At 43.9% G+C, this 23,010-nt stretch overlaps 2 protein-coding genes across 6 annotated transcripts in view; both read left to right on the forward strand.

Annotated features, from left to right (window-relative positions):
- LOC311132985 (receptor-type tyrosine-protein phosphatase delta-like) overlaps positions 1-15,649 on the forward strand; it is a 121,560-nt gene extending 105,911 nt beyond the window's left edge. For all 5 annotated transcript variants that reach the window (XM_084166390.1, XM_084166393.1, XM_084166391.1 and 2 more), the window contains 7 exons: positions 3,335-3,620; positions 8,396-8,574; positions 8,674-8,800; positions 9,066-9,191; positions 10,175-10,329; positions 11,217-11,352; positions 11,861-15,649. In XM_084166390.1, the coding sequence (XP_084022516.1) occupies positions 3,335-3,620; positions 8,396-8,574; positions 8,674-8,800; positions 9,066-9,191; positions 10,175-10,329; positions 11,217-11,352; positions 11,861-11,929 (1,078 nt within the window). In that variant the 3' untranslated portion in view covers positions 11,930-15,649. The remainder of the gene's footprint in view (positions 1-3,334; positions 3,621-8,395; positions 8,575-8,673; positions 8,801-9,065; positions 9,192-10,174; positions 10,330-11,216; positions 11,353-11,860) is intronic.
- Positions 5,767-6,142, forward strand: LOC311132092 (histone H2B-like; the record flags this gene model as incomplete). Its single annotated transcript, XM_084165267.1, has 1 exon — positions 5,767-6,142. Exon 1 carries the CDS (start codon positions 5,768-5,770, stop codon positions 6,140-6,142), a length of 375 nt encoding a protein of 124 aa, XP_084021393.1. The 5' UTR covers position 5,767.
- Positions 15,650-23,010: the final 7,361 nt, after the last annotated feature.

The raw sequence follows: 23,010 nt of genomic DNA on the forward strand, positions 1-23,010 counted from the left end.
TCTGTCCATGTCATTAAGTTTATGTTGCTATTTATTCTGAATAGAACTGAAACATTAGCGACACATTTTCCCTCCTCTTTTCCTTAGACTTTTTTTTCTGGCTCTAATGTGAAAATGTGCCAATGGGATTCTTAATGAAGGGGCCTGCTTTTCAGTGCCTTCTTGAGAGCCATTAGGTGCTTTTAGCACATTGCACTAAGCTAATGGCAGTAATTGAAGTCAGCTGCACTATTCTCTGACAAAGAGAATAGTGCACAAAGTGACACAGGGAAAAAAGTGAAGCACATTTGTGTGTGTGTGCTGCCATGTTTGTGTGTGTTTGTGCTTTTTGACACTTCAGATAGAGGTTAAACTGAAATGTAAAATTTAATTAAATAGTGATTAGCTCAGATCAGGTTGGAGAGGACTGTAGGTGGGGGGTGCTCCGTGATTGCAGTGCCAGCAGAGAGCCACAATGCAGACTGCAGACCAGCCCGGATTCACAAAATGTACGAAAAATTACTATTCCTCAATAAAGTTCTTGGAAATATTTGTACGTTTTTCCCTATGTTACTTCCTAAGAAAACAGTTACGAAGAAATTTGATTCTCGAAAATAATGTTATTGGATTTCTTCTTGGAAATGTTCTTAATTCCAAGATACAGTGCCTTCCGAAATGTATTTACACCCCTTGACTTTTTACACATTTTGTTGTGTTACAAGGTGGAATTAAAATGGATTTAATTGTCATTTGTTGTTAACGATCTACACAAAATACTCTAACATTTGTAAAAAAAATCAATGAAAGATACATCACTAATAAAGCTATCTTAATTAGATAAGTATTCAATCCCCTGAGTCAATACATGTTAGAATCACCTTTGGCAGTGATTACATCTGTGAGTCTATCTGGGCAAGTCTCTAAGAGCTTTGCACACCTAGATTATACAACATTTTCTTTGAAAACAATCTTCAAGCTCTGTCAAGTTGGTTGTTGATCATTGTTAGACAGTCATTTTCAATCTTGACAGATTTTCAAGCCGATTTAAGTCAAACTGTAACTAGGCCACTCAGGAACATTCAATGTCATTTTATATATTTGGCCTTGTGTTTTAGGTTATTGACCTGCTGAAAGGTGAATTTGTTTCCCAGTGTCTGTTGGAAAGCAGACTGAACCAGGTTTTCCTCTAGGATTTTTCCTGTGCTTAGCTCTATTCCATTTATTTTTATCCTAAAAAGCTCCCTAGTCCTTGCCGATGACGAGCACATCCATAACATGATGCAGCCACACCCATGCTTGAAAATAATAAGAGTGGTACTCAGTGATGTGTTGTGTTGGATTTGCCCCAAACATAATGCTTTGTATTCAGGACATAAAGTTCATTTATTTGCCAAATGTTTTGCAATTTTACTTTAGTGCCTCATTGCAACAGGGTGCATGTTTTGGAATATTTGTATTATGTACAGGCTTCCTTCTTTTCACTCTGTAATTGAGGTTAGTGTTGTGGAGTAACTACAATGTTGTTGATCCATCCTCAGTTTTCTCCTATAACAGCCATTAAACTCTGTAACTGTTTTAAAGTCACCATTGGCCTCATGGTGAAATCCTTGAGCGGTGTCCTTCCTCATGGGCAACTGAGTTAGGAAGGACGCCTGTACATTTGTAGTGACTGGGTGTATTGATACACCATCCTAACAGTAACTTCACCATGAACAACTGGATATAAAAATTAATACAAATGTATCTACCAATAGGTGCCCTTCTTTGCGAGGCATTGGAAAACCTCCCTGGTCTTTGAATCTGTGTTTGAAGTTCACTGCTCGACTGAGGGACCTTACAGATAATTGTATGAGTCCATGCTACTTATTGTGTGACTTGTTAAGCCAATTTTTGGTCCTGAACTTATTTAGGCTTGCCGTAAGTAAGGGGTTGAATACTTACAGACTCAAGACATTTGAGCTTTTCATATCTAATTCATTTGTAAAAATGTCTGAAAACATTATTCCACTTTGACATTATGGGGTATTGTGTGTATGCCAGTGACACAACAAAATGTGGAAAAAGTCAAGGTGTGTGAATACTTTCTGAAGGCTAAACCCTTGTCTTAAACTCAGGGCAGTGAGAAAATAAGCTAATGAAAGCAATTGAACATGTTTAATTCACTCACAAACTTCATCTTAAAGATTCAGTATTGATTGTTTTAAACCCAAGAACATGTTTTTGAACAGTAATCTCAGTAAGAAATGTGCGAGCATGATTGCCATTGCTAGCGATATAGCTAGCAAGATCGGTTGCCTAGCGACAATCATCTAGAAGTTTGTAAGAAGATATTTGAGAAGTTCGTAAGAAAAACATGAAATCTTAAATTATTCTTGAGGAATTGCACTTAGCTCCCCATAGCTGAGACAGGGCACCTCTCTCAGCATGGAACTGTCACTCATTATCCACCAATGGTGAGTAGTCATTCTGATCATGGGCTTACACAGCACATAGCAGAGAACAAGGCTATATGAGCTATAGGTTAGGGGGTATAGTAAACAAGAACGTTAGAGTAAAATCTGGGGGCAGATTTCAGGAATGACCATTAACATGACTTGTATCAAGTTGCAGCTGCAGAGGAAATTGTGACACTATTGGCCCATTTACTCAAAACTATCTCAATAGAGCTCTTATCTCAAATGTTCTTCATTTGTCTCTTCAGTCAAGCTGGACAAGCCACTAAAACAGTTAGGTCAAGTCACTTCTACATTAATGTGGATGCTACCATGATTACAGATAATTCTGAATGAATTGTGAATAATGAGTGAGAAAGTTAGACGCACAAATATTACACCCCCAAGACCTCCCGAGTGGCGCAGTGGTCTAAGGCACTGCATCGCAGTGCTAGCTGTGCCACTAGAAATCCTGGTTGGAATCCAGGCTCTGTCGTAGCCGGCCGCGACCGGGAGACCCATGGGGCGGTGCACAATTGGCCAAGCGTTGTCCAGGGTAGGGGAGGGAATGGCCGGCAGGGATGTAGCTCAGTTGGTAGAGCATGGCGTTTGCAACGCCAGGGTTGTGGGTTTGATTCCCACGGGGGGCCAGTATGAAAAAAATAATAATAATGTATGCACTCACTAACTGTAAGTCGCTCTGGATAAGAGTGTCAGCTAAATGACAAAAGACAAAAGACAAGACAAAGACATCTATTGTCAATGAGGCTCAAATCAAGCCAATAGCAAGTCAACTTTGCCAGTTCTGACCATTTCCCTTCCACTTCATGTGTATTTGGGGGCACAGTGCTGAGGTGTGCAGCACAGGCTATTGTCTCTTAAGTGAGCCACTTTCAAGTTTGCCATCTTTGTTTTGTCTTTAGTGCCGGGGTGGGCCGCACGGGCTGCTTCATCGTGATCGACGCCATGCTTGAGCGCATCAAGCACGAGAAGACCGTGGACATCTACGGCCACGTGACGCTGATGCGCGCCCAGCGGAACTACATGGTGCAGACGGAGGACCAGTACGTGTTCATCCACGACGCGCTCCAGGAAGCCGTCACATGCGGCACCACCGAAGTGCCCGCCCGAAACCTCTACGCCTACATCCAGAAGCTGACTGGGATCGAGGGCGGAGAGAACGTCACAGGCATGGAGCTGGAGTTCAAGGTAAGCCGGTCTGCGTTGTATTATTGCAATGGATTTTTTCTTTTTTTTATATATACACTACCGTTCAAAAGTTTGGGGTCACTTAGAAATGTCCTTGTTTTCCATGAAAACATACATAAAATGAGTTTGAATAGGAAATATAACAAAATGCATAGGAAATGTAGTCATTGACAAGGTTAGAAATAATTATTTTTAATAGAAATAATAATTGTGTCCTTCAAACTTTGCTTTCGTCAAAGAATCCTCCATTTGCAGCAATTACGGCCTTGCAGACCTTTGGCATTCTAGTTGTCAATTTGTTGAGGTAATCTGAAGAGATTTCACCCCATGATTCCTGAAGCACCGCCCACAAGTTGGATTGGCTTGATGGGCACTTCTTACGTACCATACGGTCAAGCTGCTCCCACAACAGCTCAATAGGGTTGAGATCCGGTGACTGTGCTGGCCACTCCATTATAGACAGAATACCAGCTGACTGCTTCTTCCCTAAATAGTTATTGCATAGTTTGGAGCTGTGCTTTGGGTCATTGTCCTGTTGTAGGAGGAAATTGGCTCCAATCAAGCTCCGTCCACAGGGTACGGCATGGCGTTGCAAAATGGAGTGATAGCCTTCCTTCTTCAAGATCCCTTTTACCCTGTACAAATCTCCCACTTTACATTTACATTACATTTACATTTACGTCATTTAGCAGACGCTCTTATCCAGAGCGACTTACAAATTGGTGCATTCACCTTATAGCCAGTGGGATAACCACTTTACAATATGTATTTTATTTTTACATTTTTATTATTTAATTTTGTTTTTAAAAAATTGGGGGGTGGGGTAAGGGGGGGGGGGGGGTAGAAGGATTACTTTATCCTATCCCAGGTATTCCTTAAAGAGGTGGGGTTTCAAGTGTCTCCGGAAGGTGGTGAGTGACTCCGCTGTCCTGGCGTCGCGAGGGAGCTTGTTCCACCATTGGGGTGCCAGAGCAGCGAACAGTTTTGACTGGGCTGAGCGGGAACTGTGCTTCCACAGAGGTAGGGGGGCCAGCAGGCCAGAGGTGGATGAACGCAATGCCCTCGTTTGGGTGTAGGGACTGATCAGAGCCTGAAGGTACGGAGGTGCCATTCCCCTCACAGCTCCGTAGGCAAGCACCATGGTCTTGTAGCAGATGCGAGCTTCAACTGGAAGCCAGTGGAGTGTGCGGAGGAGCGGGGTGACGTGAGAGAACTTGGGAAGTTTGAACACCAGATGGGCTGCGGCATTCTGGATGATTTGTAGGGGTTTAATGGCACAGGCAGGGAGCCCAGCCAACAGCGAGTTGCAGTAATCCAGACGGGAGATGACAAGTGCCTGGATTAGGACCTGTGCCGCTTCCTGTGTAAGGCAGGGTCGTACTCTCCGAATGTTGTAGAGCATGAACCTACAGGATCGGGTCACCGCCTTGATGTTAGCGGAGAACGACAGGGTGTTGTCCAGGGTCACGCCAAGGCTCTTCGCACTCTGGGAGGAGGACACAACGGAGTTGTCAACCGTGATGGCGAGATCATGGAACGGGCAGTCCTTCCCCGGGAGGAAGAGCAGCTCCGTCTTGCCGAGGTTCAGCTTGAGGTGGTGATCCGTCATCCACACTGATATGTCTGCCAGACATGCAGAGATGCGATTCGCCACCTGGTTATCAGAAGGGGGAAAGGAGAAGATTAGTTGTGTAGACAACGCGGGCGGGCGCGCGCACACACACACACACACACACACAGTCCAAAATGGGAGGCCTATGTCTGATGGTGCCGAAGTGGGAAATTCTATCACCAGCATTATTTGGCACAACAATCGTGCCATTTGAACAACTATTAAAGTCCTACCCTCCCCTCCCCTCCCCTCCCTTTTGAAACACACAATTCCCCATCCGTCACAGAGCATAGCCTATAGAGAGGAGGGAGGGGGTGAGGACCCGCGCGCGCCCTCAATTGTCTTTGTTTGGGTAGCTAGCCTCTGAGTGGAAGGCTTTTTTGAGCGCTAGAGCTCCACTAGGCCAATAGCAGGGGCGCCTATGAGCAAGCAGGGGAGTGTCCACGGCCGCTGACTTTGCTTAGCTTCCTCTTCATAAGACGGGTAAGCGCCCTTCACCTCCTCATTCGTTTCTGAGAAGCAACGAGACATCATCATGCCCGAGCCAGCAAAGTCAGCACCCAAGAAGGGCTCCAAGAAAGCCGTCACCAAGACCGCAGGGAAGGGCGGTAAGAAGCGCAGAAAGTCCAGGAAGGAGAGCTACGCCATCTACGTGTACAAAGTCCTTAAGCAGGTCCACCCCGACATCGGCATCTCCTCCAAGGCCATGGGAATCATGAACTCCTTCGTGAACGACATCTTCGAGCCTATCGCCGGAGAGTCCTCTCGCCTGGCCCACTACAACAAGCGTTCTACCATCACCTCCAGGGAGATCCAGACCGCCGTGCGCCTGCTGCTCCCCGGTGAGCTTGCCAAGCATGCCGTGTCCGAGGGCACCAAGGCCGTAACCAAGTACACCAGCTCCAAGTAAACAGCGCATTTGGACTGCTCTACTAACGCAAAGGCTCTTTTAAGAGCCACCCACTCTGTCAGTAAAAAAAGCAATTCCATCGCCACCGAATGAATGCGTAGGTAGGCTGCGTTACATTGTACGACTGCGGTTACCTTGTATCATTGTTTAATGGGCGGCGCGCGCCGCCGGCTCGGAGAGCGGCTACATTGTATCATTTCCCCTGCCCGTTCCAGCGTAGGGGTTTAGTGCGCCTTTTTTGTTGTCTTCCACCACCAAAGCACCCCCAGACCAACACATTGCCTCCACCATGCTTGACAGATGGCATCAAGCACTCCTCCAGCATCTTTTCATTTGTCTTTTCATTTGGTCTGCATCTCACAAATGTTCTTCTTTGTGATCCTAACACCTCAAACCTCAATTCGTCTGTCCATAACACTTTTTTCCAATCTTCCTCTGTCCAGTCTGTGTTCTTTTGCCCATCTTAATCTTTAATTTTTATTGGCCAGTCTGAGATATGGCTTTTTCTTTGCAACTCTGCCTAGAAGGTCAGCATCCCAGAGTCGCCTCTTCACTGTTGACGTTGAGACTGGTGTTTGCGGGTACTATTTAATGAAGCTGCCAGTTGAGGACCTGTGAGGTGTCTGTTTCTCAAACTAGACACTCTAATGTATTTGCCCTCTTGCTCAGTTGTGCACCGGAGCCTCCCACTCCTCTTTCTATTCTGGTTAGAGCCAGTTTGCGCTGTTCTGTGAAGGGCGTAGTACACAGCGTTGTACGAGATCTTCAGTTTCTTGGCAATTTCTCGCATGGAATAGCCTTCATTTCTCAGAACAAGAATAGACTGCCAAGTTTCAGAAGAAAGTTATTTGTTTCTGGCCATTTTGATCCTGTAATCGAACCCACAATTGCTGATGCTCCAGATACTCAACTAGTCTCAAGAAGGCCAGTTTTATTGCTTCTTTAATCAGCACAACAGTTTTCAGATGTGCTAACATAATTGCAAAAGGGTTTTCTAATGATCAATTAGCCTTTTAAAATGATAAACTTGGATTAGCAAACACAACGTGCCATTGGAACACAGGACTGATGGTTGCTGATAATGGGTCTCTGTACACCTATGTAGATATTCCATAAAAAATCTGCCGTTTCCAGCTACAATAGCCATTTACAACATTAACAAAGTCTACACTGTATTTCTGATCAATTTGATGTTATTTTAATGGACAAAAAAATCGCTTTTCTTTCAAAAACAAGGAAATTCCTAGTGACCTCAAACTTTTGAACTGTAGTGTATATAATTGGAAAAATCCACACTAAAATGCCATTTATTTTCAAGGGGAATCATTTTAGTACAGTACATCTAGTTGTAAAAGCAGCTTGTACATTGATATCAAAAATATCTTGCAATTGGAATAGCTAAACTGGTAAAGGGTGCAATGCTACAGACAAACAGCCAACTTAAAGATATTGGACAGCCTGGATGCTAACCCAAGACCAATGTGCTCCAGCTCATATCCTGCTCTATAGTTCCAAAGGGGCCATGCCAACAAAAGAGGAACTGGCTACATAAAGAAAAGAAGGAAAAAAAACGTACTAGCAAGCGGCAGTGCCTTTTTATGTCCAATTTTGTCTGATCACAAACTTTAATTACTTGTATTTACTGAAAGTCAGAGGGTGGTTGGATATTGTTTTGTGTAAACCCCCCCCCCCCCCCCCCCCGAGCTCCAAGTCACATCCTGGCCCTTGCATCATTGATTGGCCGCAATACCACCACTCACGGACACTTTTACAATTCCCATTAGCCCAGCGAGACATTGTGGGGCCTGTGGTTTCCCCCTTTCCAGTTAGTTGCCTTCCTTTTGTAACCCAACTAGAAATCCTACCCTGTGATGTCAAAGAGAAGCATTTTTTGGGCCTTTCTTCTTATCTTTTTAACCACAGATCATAGAAACGCAATGTTTTCACATATGTAGACACTGGTTCAGTGCTGAATATGAGGTTAAAAATGTGGCGGAATTGCCCTTTAACGTTAACATAAAATTATTTAACTACTGTAGATGCAGTAAACAGCGTAGCCTTTTTCCGTTCAGAATGTTTGGCAGCAGAGAACCATAATCCTACTAAGGCCTTCCCTCACTTTTGCGATCATTATATTACACAAGCCCCCTGTTTTTAATGTCAACCACAAGCCAGACACTAGGGAAATAAACGAGAGAGCTGCATTAGCCAGCAGTCACATAAAGGCAGTGCTTCTTATCTCCCTCTCTCTAGCGTTTAGCCAACACTAAAGCCCATACGTCGCGATTCATCAGTGCCAATCTCCCCTGCAACAAGTTCAAGAACCGCCTTGTGAACATAATGCCATATGAGTCCACGCGAGTGTGTCTTCAGCCAATTCGAGGGGTGGAGGGCTCCGACTACATCAATGCCAGTTTCATTGATGGATACAGGTGAGGAGAGCTTGACCAACGTGGTTGAATTATTGAGACACATGGTAGTCCACTTTTACCTTGTATTTTGTGATACTGAATATATTTATATTGTTTCAGGCAACAGAAAGCCTATATTGCCACGCAAGGGCCGCTAGCGGAGACCACAGAGGACTTCTGGAGGATGCTCTGGGAGCACAACTCCACCATCGTAGTCATGCTAACGAAGCTCAGAGAAATGGGCAGGGTATGTTATGCTAAACTATGTTGTTTCTGTGCACTCTGTTGTCCATGCTAACCAAATGTTGCTACTACCGTGACATGATAACATACCCGACAATACATATAACAATGTTGCTACTTCAACTAGTTGATGAAAAATGCAAACGTGAAATAAATTGAATTCAGACCAACAATCTGTAAGATATCCAGGCACTCTGCTGGAATTTCAGTGTACTGTACGAGGTAGTATCGCTCATGTTTTTTTATTTTTATGTTTTCCCCCACTGCAGGAAAAATGCCACCAGTATTGGCCAGCAGAGAGGTCGGCCAGATACCAGTACTTTGTGGTGGACCCCATGGCTGAATACAACATGCCCCAGTACATCCTGAGAGAGTTCAAAGTGACTGACGCCAGGGTAAGTACTGTACTGTACTGTACTACACCCATCTTTTACTATCCAAACACTCATAGAAATTTGACAGTGCTAGAAGCATTCCCGACTTTGTAGTTTTTGTCAAAATATATTAGATTCATTGTTTATTGTGTGGAGTTTGGTCAAACGCATAAATCTGTCTACTTTGAAGTTTTTGTCTTTGAATAACTCTGTTTCATGATAAAAACTTGGCAGCACTCGCTACCATTTCTTTGAGCCATTTGATTTTAACGGTTCAGATAGAGACTTGACTTATAGTTGGCCAACTCCTACTGACCGGGGTTTTTAACTGTGCAGTAGTCCTCAAGCCAACATCTGGGACCCATATCAAATAAGTTGTTTATACCGAACTGGAGGTTTTTTAATGAATATATGCATAAATATATTTGAGGGAATTATGACATGTCAAAGGTGTAAAAACAAATACGGTGCCTGGCAGCCTTGAGCCGCTGGGACTTAATTCCATCAAAGGCTTACACTGATAAATGGTGCAGGCTTCTCCTTTGTAGTGTGTGTTACATTGGAACCTCAATGGGATTGCTTCCCCTTATCAAAGGGATACAATATCACTTAAGTAATGCACACCCTCAAAGACGGCTTTTCAAGAGCCTGCCAAACTCGGGCACATCAAAGGACTTAGCGTCTTTAGTATTCATATTTTAATACATTCAGGTGAAAATTACAGATATCTTTAGTAACAAACACCTGTCTCTGGTACTTATAACTTTGTGACTCGGGGCTCCCTGATTCACTAATGACCGATATTGAGATTTTCAAAATAAAAGCACAAAAAAGCCTCTGTCATTACTGAGGCATAATGAGATAGTTGAGGAAAAAAGAAAATGGACAAGCTTCCAATTTGGCCTGTTTGTCAGGTGCGTTGGACAAGTTGTCTTGATTTCATCATCTTGGCTTGACGTTCCATTCAAGTGAACACACTGTATTCTCTCTCCCTATTTGTCCAGGACGGACAGTCACGGACGGTAAGGCAGTTTCAGTTTACAGACTGGCCCGAGCAAGGAGTGCCAAAATCGGGAGAGGGCTTCATCGATTTCATCGGCCAAGTTCATAAAACAAAAGAACAGTTTGGCCAAGATGGGCCTATATCAGTCCATTGTAGGTAAGGAGCCACATTCAAAATAACTGTTGTTTTGTCTAGAGTGTGTTGTTTTGTCTGGTCATGTGTTGTTTTGTCTAGACTGTGTAGTTTTGTCTAGACTGTTGTTTTGTCTGGTCATTTGTTGTTTTGTTTGGTCATGTGTTGTCTTATCTGGTCATGTGTTGTTTTGTCTGGTCATGTGTTGTTTTGTCTAGACTGTGATGTTTTCTCTGGTCATGTGTTGTTTTGTCTGGTCATGTGGTGTTTTGTCTGGTCATCTGGTGTTTTGTCTGGTCATTGGTGTTTTGTCTAGACTGTGTTGTTTTGTCTAGACTGTGTTGTTTTGTCTGGTCATATGTTGTTTGTCTGGTCATGTGTTGTTTTGTCTGGTCATGTTGTTTTGTCTGGTCATGTGTTGTTTTGTCTAGAGTGATTTGTTTTGTCTGGTCATGTGTTGTTTTGTCTGGTCATGTTTTGTCTGGTCATGTGTTGTTTTGTCTAGACTGTGTTGTTTTGTCTGGTCATGTGTTGTTTGTCTGGTCATGTGTTGTTTTGTCTGGTCGTGTTGTTTTGTCTGGTCGTGTTGTTTTGTCTGGTCATGTGTTGTTTTGTCTATACTGTGTTGTTTTGTCTGGTCATGTGTTGTTTTTGTCTGGTCATGTTGTTTTGTCTGGTCATGTGTTGTTTTGTCTAGACAATGTTGTTTTGTCTGGTCATGTGTTGTTTTGTCTGGTCATTTGTTGTTTTGTCTAGACTGTTGTTTTGTCTGGTCATGTGTTGTTTTGTCTGGTTGTGTTGTTTTGTCTGGTCATGTGTTCTTTTCTTTGGTCGTGTTGTTTTTGTCTGGTCAGCGTGGAGGTTCTCAGACTGTTTATTTGCTGTCTGATTATCTTTTGACTTTCTCGCAGTGCGGGTGTTGGTAGGACTGGAGTCTTCATCACCCTCAGCATCGTATTAGAGCGGATGAGGTACGAGGGCGTGGTGGATATCTTCCAGACGGTGAAAATGCTCCGGACACAGAGACCGGCCATGGTGCAGACAGAGGTGAGATACCCTGTATACCTGTACTCTCCACACCTTATGGAGGTCAACCAAGCATGATACATAACATACCTACCTAACACACTATACACTGACTATACCAAACATTAGGAACACCTTCCTAATATTGAGTAGATGCTCATGAGATACAGAATTCCATTTGTCGTCCACAAAATATCCTTTGAATGGATGACAGACAACTGTTTTCAAGATCTATAGAAAAGATACACAATAGCTTACAAGTGGCTCTCTGAAATTGCTTAAAAGCAGCAATCTTCTACTCTGTGGTGAATCAAGTACATTTTTATTTATCTCATTTCTGAGCAGCGGCAAATGAAAATGTGAACATGGCAGACCGAGAAAGAGAGAACGATTGAGGCCAAGGAAACTAAAGATCACATATTGAGAGAGACAGTAAAGAAAGACAGCTAGACAGAGAAATAAATTGGACCTGGTTGGAAAATGGTGACAAACAGTTTGGACTAATTTTCTTTCTCTCCTTTCTCCTCAGGATCAGTACCAGTTCTGTTACAGAGCTGGCTTGGAATACCTTGGAAGCTTTGACCACTATGCAACGTAAGAGTCCCTGAGGAAAAGCAGAAGGCCCTTGGACAACCCCAGCGAGCCTCTCTTCTGAGCCATAATTTCCTGCTTGAGAAAGCACTTCTTAACTCCTAGCTAAAGACTCAATTTAGGCCTAGATTCAATCAGATCAAGCGTTAACCAGCGATAGCAGATCCCCGCATAGCGCATGTTTTGGCGGTGTCGGAGGTGGAACTGTGTTGGAGCAGTCAAATCGGTGAGCAGCTGCTCTTGCGATCATTGTCACAAAGCCACACCCACCCCACTCACGTTAGAAGTTCAGAACGAGAAATAGGCTATATAGAAATAAATGCAGTAAAATTGAAAAATCATTAAACGAAAAATGAGGATTTCTATCTTCCTAATGGAGGTGTAGATTACATCTCACATTCCAGTGTTCGAACTTGTAAACAAGGCTGCATGGGATTCATCTTAATGCAACTCCATGCAGCCAATGGCAATGTCCGCTTTAGGTATAATGCCGGGAGCCACTTGTGGATTTGACAGATCTAATGCAGTTCCACCTCCAACACCGTCAAAACAACCGCTATGCGGATGTCGGTTAAAGCAGATCTGATTGAAAAGAGCCCTAAATGTTGGACGTGAGACACAAACATTTCAAAAAATTCATAAAGATTATTCCTGGAGGACCAAGTGTTTCCCAAAACCCATGGAACTCATCCTGACACGGGAAACAGAGAGGGAATCCTGACTGTTGAAGCATCTTATGGAATTTTTTTTTTCTTCTGTTGCTTCAAGGATTCGTCTTGGGTAAAAAAAAACTGAAAGAAACACAAACAAAATAATAACACAACGTACTATTACATCAACAAGTAATGCATCATATTACGAACCACAAGAGAGAGAAATGGAGGCACACAGAATGGCTTAAAACTTGATGCACATTGTAAAGAGACATTTCTGTTCCACAATCAAACTACACAGAGACAACGACCCATCGAAAAAGAAGACACCAGTGCTTGGTCCACTATGAAAAAATACCCTGTTTCCTGTCGCAACGTTCATCATTTAAAGAATTGGAGGGAAGGGGGAATGTTTAAAGATATATGAAACAAATAAAACCTATTGATTTAGTTTTTTAGTACTTTATTATACAGTTGATATGTGCTTTATTTTAAACTGTGTGAAATTTGATTTCCTTTTTTTAACAAAACGTATCACTCGACAAAGTGAATCAAACAAAGTATTTGCGTAATCGTTCACTTTTGTCTTCCGAGTTGTATTTTTTTAAGCTGTAGAACTAATTTTTTTGGTTGGTTTGTCTCAATCTGTGCAGTCCTGTATTCACACTACCAAATGTTGACTTTGTTACAGGGTTTTTCATTTTTTCGTTTTGTCTTATTTGTCCAATATCGGATACACAATAGCTTACTTACACACTCATGCGATAAACTGGGGCTTTGTGGAATCAACAGGGATGAGCAAAGTATGAAGCTGCTGCTACCGATTATCTTAGTTCTTCCATGTTAGAATGAAGGTAAAAGATGAGCACCTGATGGATAAGATACATGATATGATATATACATATTTATGGTATACAGAAGATGACAGATATGAATGGTATATTAATTATAATATGATCATAACCTATAACATATGTATACTGAAATAAAGTACATCATTTATGGCGATATATAAAACGAATGGATTGTATATGAATGCTTCCACAATGAGATTTCTATACTTTGGGGAAATAAAGAGATTTTTCACTGGAATGCACATCGGTAGGACAAAACGTATTCTGATTCAGTGCATCTTTTCTTGTGCAATAAATAGGTGTATTATAGATAGGGTTCATATGGATACTTTGTTGGTCATGACATTGTTGTTGTGGTGAGGCGTGTAGGTGGGGAACATCATGTGTCACTCGACGTATCACCAGTGCATTTAGATACGCTCATACAGTTTGTAGTTCCATAGCAGGGGGTCGCTTAGACTAAGTCATTGTTCCATACAATAGGACAAGGTACAAAGACGTCACTTTCTTCTTGAGGTGTTCAAACGCTCAACAACGTTTTCATTTTGCATTTAGAGTGCCTTATATTTCTGTCTGTTTTTTATAACGTTCATTTAACTCATTATTGTAATATTTGAGTAGTCCATGCATATAGTACATATAACTGTATATTTCATTTTTATCTTAAGTATTCATTTGTTACATAATATGAAATTATATATGCAAATACGTACATGGCAAGGCTCCTATTTTCAGTTTCTGTGGCCTTGTGGCTCAGTGAAAAAAATAAAATAATAGCAGAGCATTCTATGGTAAGGAGACCAATGTATACCCCCCCCCTCGTCCTTTTGTACTCATTTCAAGTTCTTAAATCTATAGAAAGATCCAGCACTTAATTGGGATAGATGTATATTCAAAGAGAGGCAAGCAGTCAATATGCATTTTAAACAAACTAGGACTATTAACAATTTTAGGAAAATTAAGGGAGTCAAAGCCACATGCCTGTTGTCAACAAAGACATGCATCATGGGACAATTTGCGGAGTTGATGAGCTTTTACTGACCTTGAAAGTGAAAAGCACTTTCTCTATTTACAATGAGTCAAACAGACTCCAGCAAACAGAGTGTATAGACACAGTGTACAGTATAGACACTTAGCTAAAGGGTCCCTTCACTATGCCTTAGGCTTGAAAGTATTCGACTGATACATGTATTTGCAATTATAAATTGTTGGACCAGTTAGTGTTACAAATCTGACAGTACTTAATTGTGTTTTACGTCTGCTATTGCAGATGATGTACTTCTACAGTAACCTACGTTTTTTGGGTTGAGGACACAACATATCATTTGGACCCGTCTTTTATTTGACCCTCGCTCTCTTTGATGGCTTTGTGGATGTGCATTCCAGGTGCTTGTTTTCCCTTTTTATTTCAAGCAGCTAAATAGTTTAGTTTTTTTTATTAGTTGCTTTTTTTCAACTCTTTTGTCATAACAGTATAAAAGTGCTACTATTATTTAACCTCGATGCCACATTTTATGTACTTAGTTCAGCAGTCTGTGCACATTAACTGATCCACAACTTTCATTTTGTTTTCCCATCTTGATTTTCATTATGCATGGTGAAACATTGCAGAATGGCCACAGCCGGCCTAATAGGAAGAATTGCACTTTCTTTATCTTTGTACTATGCACTGCCCTATTGATTCTGAACCCAATAATATATTACTTGAACCTATCTGTAAGAATCTCCTTCAACGTTCACTTTGTGTGTATGTAAATAACACATAAAAAGGATTGACTTTGAAAAAGACAAAAAAAAAATTGTGGCAAAAAGAGCATCCATTCTGGTGCCGTGATTACTGCAGAACACGACTTTCAGAAATTTGTCCCAACCATCTGTTATTAACTAACGTGGCTTCGCCATTCAAGCTTGGAGTGTCATTACAAAAATAAACGTTGTGTTCTCTCTGCTCTCTATCTATCTCTCGTCTGGATGCATAGACTGAAATTAATTAATGAAATTGTAAAAAAAAAAAAAAAAGGCTTGTTAAAAGAATCATACAATTACCTCTTATTAGTTGTAAGTGTAAACTGTTTTTTTTTTCTGAATGAAAGGAGTGCTTTTTATTTTCTTAATTAGGTTACATTGGTGGCGAAAGAAGTCTGTATGAAAATCAGTTCTTTGCTGACACAAGTTCCATTTGTTATAAATGAATTCTATTAAAAAAGTCTGTGTTATGCACCATGGTCTCATTTTTTCCCTTCCATCTCAAATTGACTTTGAAAGACTGATGAAATACATTTTACCTGTCACTGTCAGTGTCAGAAATTATATCCATAGCTTGCCTGCCAAAAAGAAAAAAGGGCCTCCATTATGCCATAATTTTCATTGTGTAGTTATCTCTGTCAGCGACACATCAGCTGAAACCTGGGTGTCAATTTTACATCTACCAATGACCACCATTGGAAATTGGAAGGAACAAGGGAGACACTTGAAATTGTAGTCCTAGACACACTACAAAGCTTGTGATGGCCAGGTTTCATAAGTTGCAATAGCATCTAATTTCAGCTAATGAATTGCCTGTATTGTTAAAAATAGATATAGGGAAGTAGTTAGGCCATAGCTGGACAGACCATTTCCACTATGCTATCCCACCCTTATGGGCAGCGACAGCTGGAGCAGATGTTCAGAGTGGATTAACAAGGAGTGATAGCTCACAGGCGTGAGTGATTGACTGGTGATAGTGGTGAGGTTTGAATGGGTGTAGGGTTAGTTGGTAGGGCAATTTTTATTCCCTTTTCCCCACTTCCCTTTTTGTATCACGAAGTGTAATGAATTCACACACCAGAACAGTAGGCGGACACAGCCCACACAGTAGGTGGCGGCATGCACCTCTAACGAATGTCTGCGTACCACCATAATACTATAGATGAAGAAGAAGATTGACTGGTGATTGCTGATCTGAGGCTGATCGAGTAGCCTCCCCGACCCAGCAGGGTTTTCCCACATGTAGTTTAATCCTTTTCGTTTGGTATGCCTTTTTGTTTTCCTTTTGTATGTTATTACTTTGTCATCACCTGAATGTCAATGACCCTGGACCCTGCCCCCTGGGCACAAATGTCAATTCAACGTCTATTCCACGTTGGTTGAAAGTAATTTCATTGAAAGGACGTGAAAACAATGTTAAATCAACCAGTGTCTGCATGATGGGTGGTGAGTATGCTGTCTCCACTAGGGAGATGCACGCAACACCCCCAGTGCTTCAGACTTGTTTTTTAATATAAAGTTAGCCGCTTTGATGTTTCAGATGCACCATGTGGTAAATAGTTGAAGACCTAACATATTGCAATCTTACAGCAAAGAAGCAGAATGGCATGAGAAGTAAGGATTCTGTTGGCACCAGTTTATTTGTGGGATCTTGATCCGTAAGGTTTGTTTTGGTGTTGTAACCTCAGGACTTCACGTATCGTTAGTTTTTATTGTTTTGTTTGTGTTGTGTACTGAAATAAAATGTACGCTTATCACGCTGCGCCTTGGTCCGTGTCTTCAGTCGACGATCGTGACAGCCGAATACAACAGGTGTAGACCTTACCATGAAATGCTTACTTACAAGCCGTTAACCAACAATGCAGTTCAAGAAATAAAGTTAAGAAAATATTTACTAAATAAACTAAAGTAAAAAAAAAAAAAAAGTAACAATAAAATAACTATACCGGGGCTATATACAGGGGGTACCAGGACCGAGTCAATATGCGGGGGTACAGGTTAGTTGAGGTAATTTGGACATGTAGGGGGGGTGTCAATGTAAATAGTCCGGGTGGCCATTTTATTAATTGTTCAGCAGTCTTATGGCTTGGTGGTAGAAGCTGTTAATGAGCCTTTTGGACCTAGACTTGGCATTCCGGTACCGCTTGCCGTGCGGTAGTAGAGAGAACAGTCTATGACTTGGGTGACTGGAGTCTTTGACAATTTTTTTGGCCTTCCTCTGACACCACCTAGTATATACAGTGGGGAGAACAAGTATTTGATACACTGCCGATTTTGCAGGTTTTCCTACTTACAAAGCATGTAGAGGTCTATAATTTTTATCATATGTACACTTCAACTGTGAGAGGCGGAATCTAAAACAAAAATCCAGAAAATCACATTGTATGATTTTTAAGTAATTCATTTGCATTTTATTGCATGACATAAGTATTTGATCACCTACCAACCAGTAAGAATTCCGGCTCTCACAGATCTGTTAGTTTTTCTTTAAGAAGCCCTCCTGTTCTCCACTCATTACCTGTATTAACTGCACCTGTTTGAACTCATTACCTGTATAAAAGACACCTGTCCACACACTCAATCAAACAGACTCCAACCTCTCCACAATGGCCAAGACCAGAGAGCTGTGTAAGGACATCAGGGATAAAATTGTAGACCTGCACAAGGCTGGGATGGGCTACAGGACAATAGGCAAGCAGCTTGGTGAGAAGGCAACAACTGTTGGCGCAATTATTAGAAAATGGAAGAAGTTCAAGATGACGGTCAATCACCCTCGGTCTGGGGCTCCATGCAAGATCTCATCTCGTGGGGCATCAATGATCATGAGGAAGGTGAGGGATCAGCCCAGAACTACACGGCAGGACCTGGTCAATGACCTGAAGAGAGCTGGGACCACAGTCTCAAAGAAAACCATTAGTAATACACTACAGAATCCTGCAGCGCACGCAAGGTCCCCCTGCTCAAGCCAGCGCATGTCCAGGCCCGTCTGAAGTTTGCCAATGACCATCTGGATGATCCAGAGGAGTAATGGGAGAAGATCTTGTGGTCTGATGAGACAAAAATATAGTTTTTTGGTCTAAACTCCACTCGCCGTGTTTGGAGGAAGAAGAAGGATGAGTACAACCCCAAGAACACCATCCCAACCGTGAAGCATAGAGGTGGAAACATCATTCTTTGGTGATGCTTTTCTGCAAAGGGGACAGGATGACTGCACCGTATTGAGGGGAGGATGGATGGGGCCATGTATCGCGAGATCTTGGCCAACAACCTCCTTCCCTCAGTAAGAGCATTGAAGATGGGTCGTGGCTGGGTCTTCCAGCATGACAACGACCCGAAACACGCAGCCAGGGCAACTAAGGAGTGGCTCCGTAAGAAGCAACTCAAGGTCCTGGAGTGGCCTAGCCAGTCTCCAGATCTAAACCCAATAGAAAATCTTTGGAGGGAGCTGAAAGTCCGTATTGCCCAGCGACAGCCCCGAAACCTGAAGGATCTGGAGAAGGTCTGTATGGAGGAGTAGGCCAAAATCCCTGCTGCAGTGTGTGCAAACCTGGTCAAGACCTACAGGAAACGTATGATCTCTGTAATTGCAAACAAAGGTTTCTGTACCAAATATAAAGTTCTGCTTTTCTGATGTATCAAATACTTATGTCATGCAATAAAATGCAAATTAATTACTTAAAAATCATACAATGTGATTTTCTGGATTTTTTAGATTCCGTCTCTCACAGTTGAAGTGTACCTATGATAAAAAATACAGACCTCTACATGCTTTGTAAGTAGGAAAATCTGCAAAATCGGCAGTGTATCAAATACTTGTTCTCCCCACTGTAGGTCCTGGATGGCAGGAAGCTTGGCCCCAGTGATGTACTGGGCCGTACGCACTACCCTCTGTAGCGCATTACGGTCGGATGCCGAGTAGTTGCCATACCAGGCGGTGATGCAACCGGTCAGGATGCTCTCGATGGTGCAGCTGTAGAACTGTTTGAGGATCTGGGGACCCATGCCAAATCTTTTCAGTCTCCTGAGGGGGAAAAGGTGTTGTCATGCTCTCTTCACGACTGTCTTGGTGTGTTTGGACAATGATAGTTTGTTGGTGATGTGGACACCAAGGAACTTGAAACTCTCGACCCGCTCCACTACAGCCCCGTCGATGTGAATGGAGGCATGTTCGGCCCTCCGTTTTCTGTAGTCCATTATCATCTCCTTTGTCTTGTTCATGTTGAGGGAGAGGTTGTTGTCCTGGCACCACACTGCCAGGTCTCTGACGACCTCTCTATAGGCTGTCTCATCGTTGTCAGTGATCAGGCGTACCACTGATAGTCGTCAGCAAACTTAATGATGGTGTTGGAGTCATTCTTGGCCACACAGTTGTGGGTGAACAAGGAGTACAGGAGGGGACTTAGCACACACCCCTGAGGGGCCCCCGTGTTGAGGATCAGCGTGGCAGATGTGTTGTTGCCTACCTTTACGACCTGGGGGCGGCCTGTGAGGAAGTCCAGGATCCAGTTGCAGGGGGGGGGGGGGGGGGGGGGGTGTTTAGTCCCAGGGTCCTTAGCTTAGTGATGAGGTTTGTGGGCACTATGGTGTTGAACTCTGTTCATAGGTGTTCCTTTTGTCCAGGTGGGAAAGGGCAGTGTGGAGTGCGATTGAGATTGTGTCATCTGTGGATTTGTTGGGGCGGTGTGCGAATTGGAGTGGGTCTAGGCTTTCCGGGATGATGGTGTTGATGTGAGCCATGACCAGCCTTTCAAAGCACTTCATGGCTACCGACGTGAGTGCTACGGGGCGGTAGCCATTTAGGCAGGTTACCTTCGATTTCTTGGGCACACTGACTATGGTGGTCTGCTTGAAACATGTAGGTGTTACAGATTTGGTCAGGGAGAGGTTGAAAATGTCAGTGAAAGACACTTGCCAGTTGGTCCGCGCATGCTCTGAATACATGTCCTGGTAATCCGCCTTGTGAACTTTTACCTGTTTAAAGGTCTTGCTCACATCGGCAATGGAGAGCGTGACAGGAACAGCTGGTGCTCTCATGCATGCTTCAGTGTTGCTTGCCTCGAAGCGAGCATAAAAGGCATGTAGCTCGTCTCATAGGCTCGCGTCACTGGGCAGCTCGCGGCTGGGTTTCCCTTTGTATTCAGTAATAGTTTGCGGGCCCTGCCACATCCGATGAGCGTCAGAGCCAGTGTAGTAGGATTCAATCTTAGTCCTGTATTGACGCTTTGCCTGTTTGATGGTTCGTCTGAGGGCATAGCGGGATTTCTTATAAGCGTCCGGATTAGTGTCCCGCTCCTTGAAAGCGGCAGCTCTAGCCTTTAGCTCGGTGCGGATGTTGCCTGTAATCCATGGCTTCTGATTGGGATATGTACGTACGGTCACTGTGGGGGCGACTTCGTCGATGCACTTATTGATGAAGCCGGTGACTGAGGTGGTATACTCCTCAATGCCATTGGATGAATCACAGAGCATATTCCAGTCTGTGCTAGCAAAACAGTCCTGTAGCGTAGCATCTGCGTCATCTGACCACTTCCGTATTGAGCGAGAGACTGGTACTTCCTGCTTTAGTTTTGAATGCATCTCTGTGTGTGGAGAAAAGGTGTTCTATAGTTGTTTTTCCTCTGGTTGCACATGCTGCACATGCTGGTAGAAATGAGGTAAAACGGATTTAAGTTTGCCTGCATTAAATTCCCCGGCCACTAGGAGCGCCGCTTCTGGATGAGCATTTTCTTGTTTGCTTATGGCCTTATACAGCTCGTTGAGTGCGGTCTTAGTGCCAGCATCGGTTTGTGGTGGTAAATAGACGGCTACGAAAAATGTAGATGAAAACTTTCTTGGTAGATAGTGTGGTCTACAGTTTATCATGAGGTACTCTACCTCAGGTGAGCAATACCTCGAGACCTCCTAAATATTACACATCGTGCACCAGCTATTATTGACAAATAGACACACACCCCCACCCCTCGTCTTACCAGATGTAGCTGTTCTGTCCTGCCGATGCACGGAAAACCCAGCCAACTGAATATTATCCGTGTCGTTGTTCAGCCACAACTCAGTGAAACATAAGATATTACCGTTTTTAATGTCCCGTTGGTAGGATAGTCTCGAGCGGAGATCATCCAGTTTATTTTCCAGTGATTGCACGTTGGCCAATAGAACGGATGGTAGAGGCGGGTTACCCTCTCGCCGACGAATTCTCACAAGGCATCCCGATCTCCACCCCCTGTATTTCCGTCTTTTCTTCACGTGAATGACAGGGATTTGGGCCTGGTCTCAGAGAAGCAGTATATCCTTCGCGTCGGACTCATTAAAGAAAAAACCTTCGTCCAGTTCGAGGTGAGTAATCGCTGTTCTGATATCCAGAACCTCTTTTCGGTCATAAGAGACGATAGCAGCAACATTATGTACAACATAAATTACAAACAATGCAAAAAAACACACAAAATAGCACAGTTGGTTAGGATCCCGTAAAACGGCAGCCATCCCCTCCTGCGCCTGTCACGCCCTGACTCAGGGGACTCTTATATGTTGAGTCAGGGTGTGTGTATTCTTTGTTTGTGTATATTCTATGTGGTTTATCTAGGATGGTTATTTCTATGTTGGCCGGTGTGGTTCCCAATCAGAGGCAGCTGTCGCTCGTTGTCTCTGATTGGGGATCATACTTAGGCAGCCTATTGGCACTATTGAGTTGTGGGATCTTGTTCCGGTTAAGATTTGTTGTATATACCTTAGGACTTCACGTTTCGTTTCATTTCTTGTTTTGTCGTGTGTTTATTTAGTTGAATAAACATGTACGTATATCACGCTGCGCCTTGGTCTGTCCCGTCATTAAACGAACGTGACAGAAGATCCCACCAAACGAGGACCAAGCAGCGTGAACCAGGCGGAGACGATGGCCATGTCACAGGTGGCCAATTTGTGGTCATGGGAGGAGATATTTGCGGGGAAAGGACCATGGGCTAAGTTAGATGCCCAGGCAGGAGAGGAGCAACGGCAACAAGGAGGAGGCTGGTCGAGGAGGAAGGCCGAGAAGCAGCCCAAGAAAAAAAATGTTGGGGGCACACGGGGTGGTTGGCGGAGCCTAGGGTTAGAGCAGAGCCAACTCCCCGTACTCACGCGAAGAGGCGTATGACTGGGCAAGCTCCGTGTTATGCGAAGCTACGTACTGTGTCACCAGTGCGCCGGCACAGTCCTGTACGTCCTGTGCTTGCACCACGCACGTGCCGTGCGAAGATGGGCATCCAGCCAGGACGGGGTGTGCCGGCTCAACGCTCCTGGTCTCCAGTACGCCGGCTCGGTCCCGCATATCCTGCGCCAGTTCTACGAACTGTATCGCCAGTGCGCGTGCACAGCCCAGTGCGTCCTGTGCCAGCGCCCCGCACGTGTAGTGCGAAAGTCCGGTCCGGCTTCACAGTCCGGTCCGGCCCGTTCCTGCTCCTCGCACCAAGCCAGTGGTCCGCGTCGCCAGCCCGGCCCGGCCTATTCCTGCTCCTCGCACCAAGCCAGTGGTGCGCGTCGCCAGTCCGACCCGGCCTGTTCCTGCTCCTCGCACCAAGCCAGTGGTGCGCGTCGCCGGCCCGGCCTGTTCCTGCTCCTCGCACCAAGCCAGTGGTGTGTGTTCCTAGTCAGGTCCGGCCCGTGCATGCTCCTCGCACCAAGCCAGTGGTGCGCGTCGCCAGTCCGGCCCGGCCTGTTCCTGCTCCTCGCACCAAGCCAGTGGTGCGCGTCGCTGGCCCGGCCTGTTCCTGCTCCTCGCACCAAGCCAGTGGTGCGCGTCACCAGTCCGGCCCGGCCCGTTCCTGCCCCTTGTACCAAGCCAGTGGTGCGTGTTCCTAGTC

Source organism: Coregonus lavaretus (assembly GCF_964263955.1).
Source record: "Coregonus lavaretus genome assembly, chromosome: 7".
Classification (NCBI taxonomy): domain Eukaryota; kingdom Metazoa; phylum Chordata; class Actinopteri; order Salmoniformes; family Salmonidae; genus Coregonus; species Coregonus lavaretus.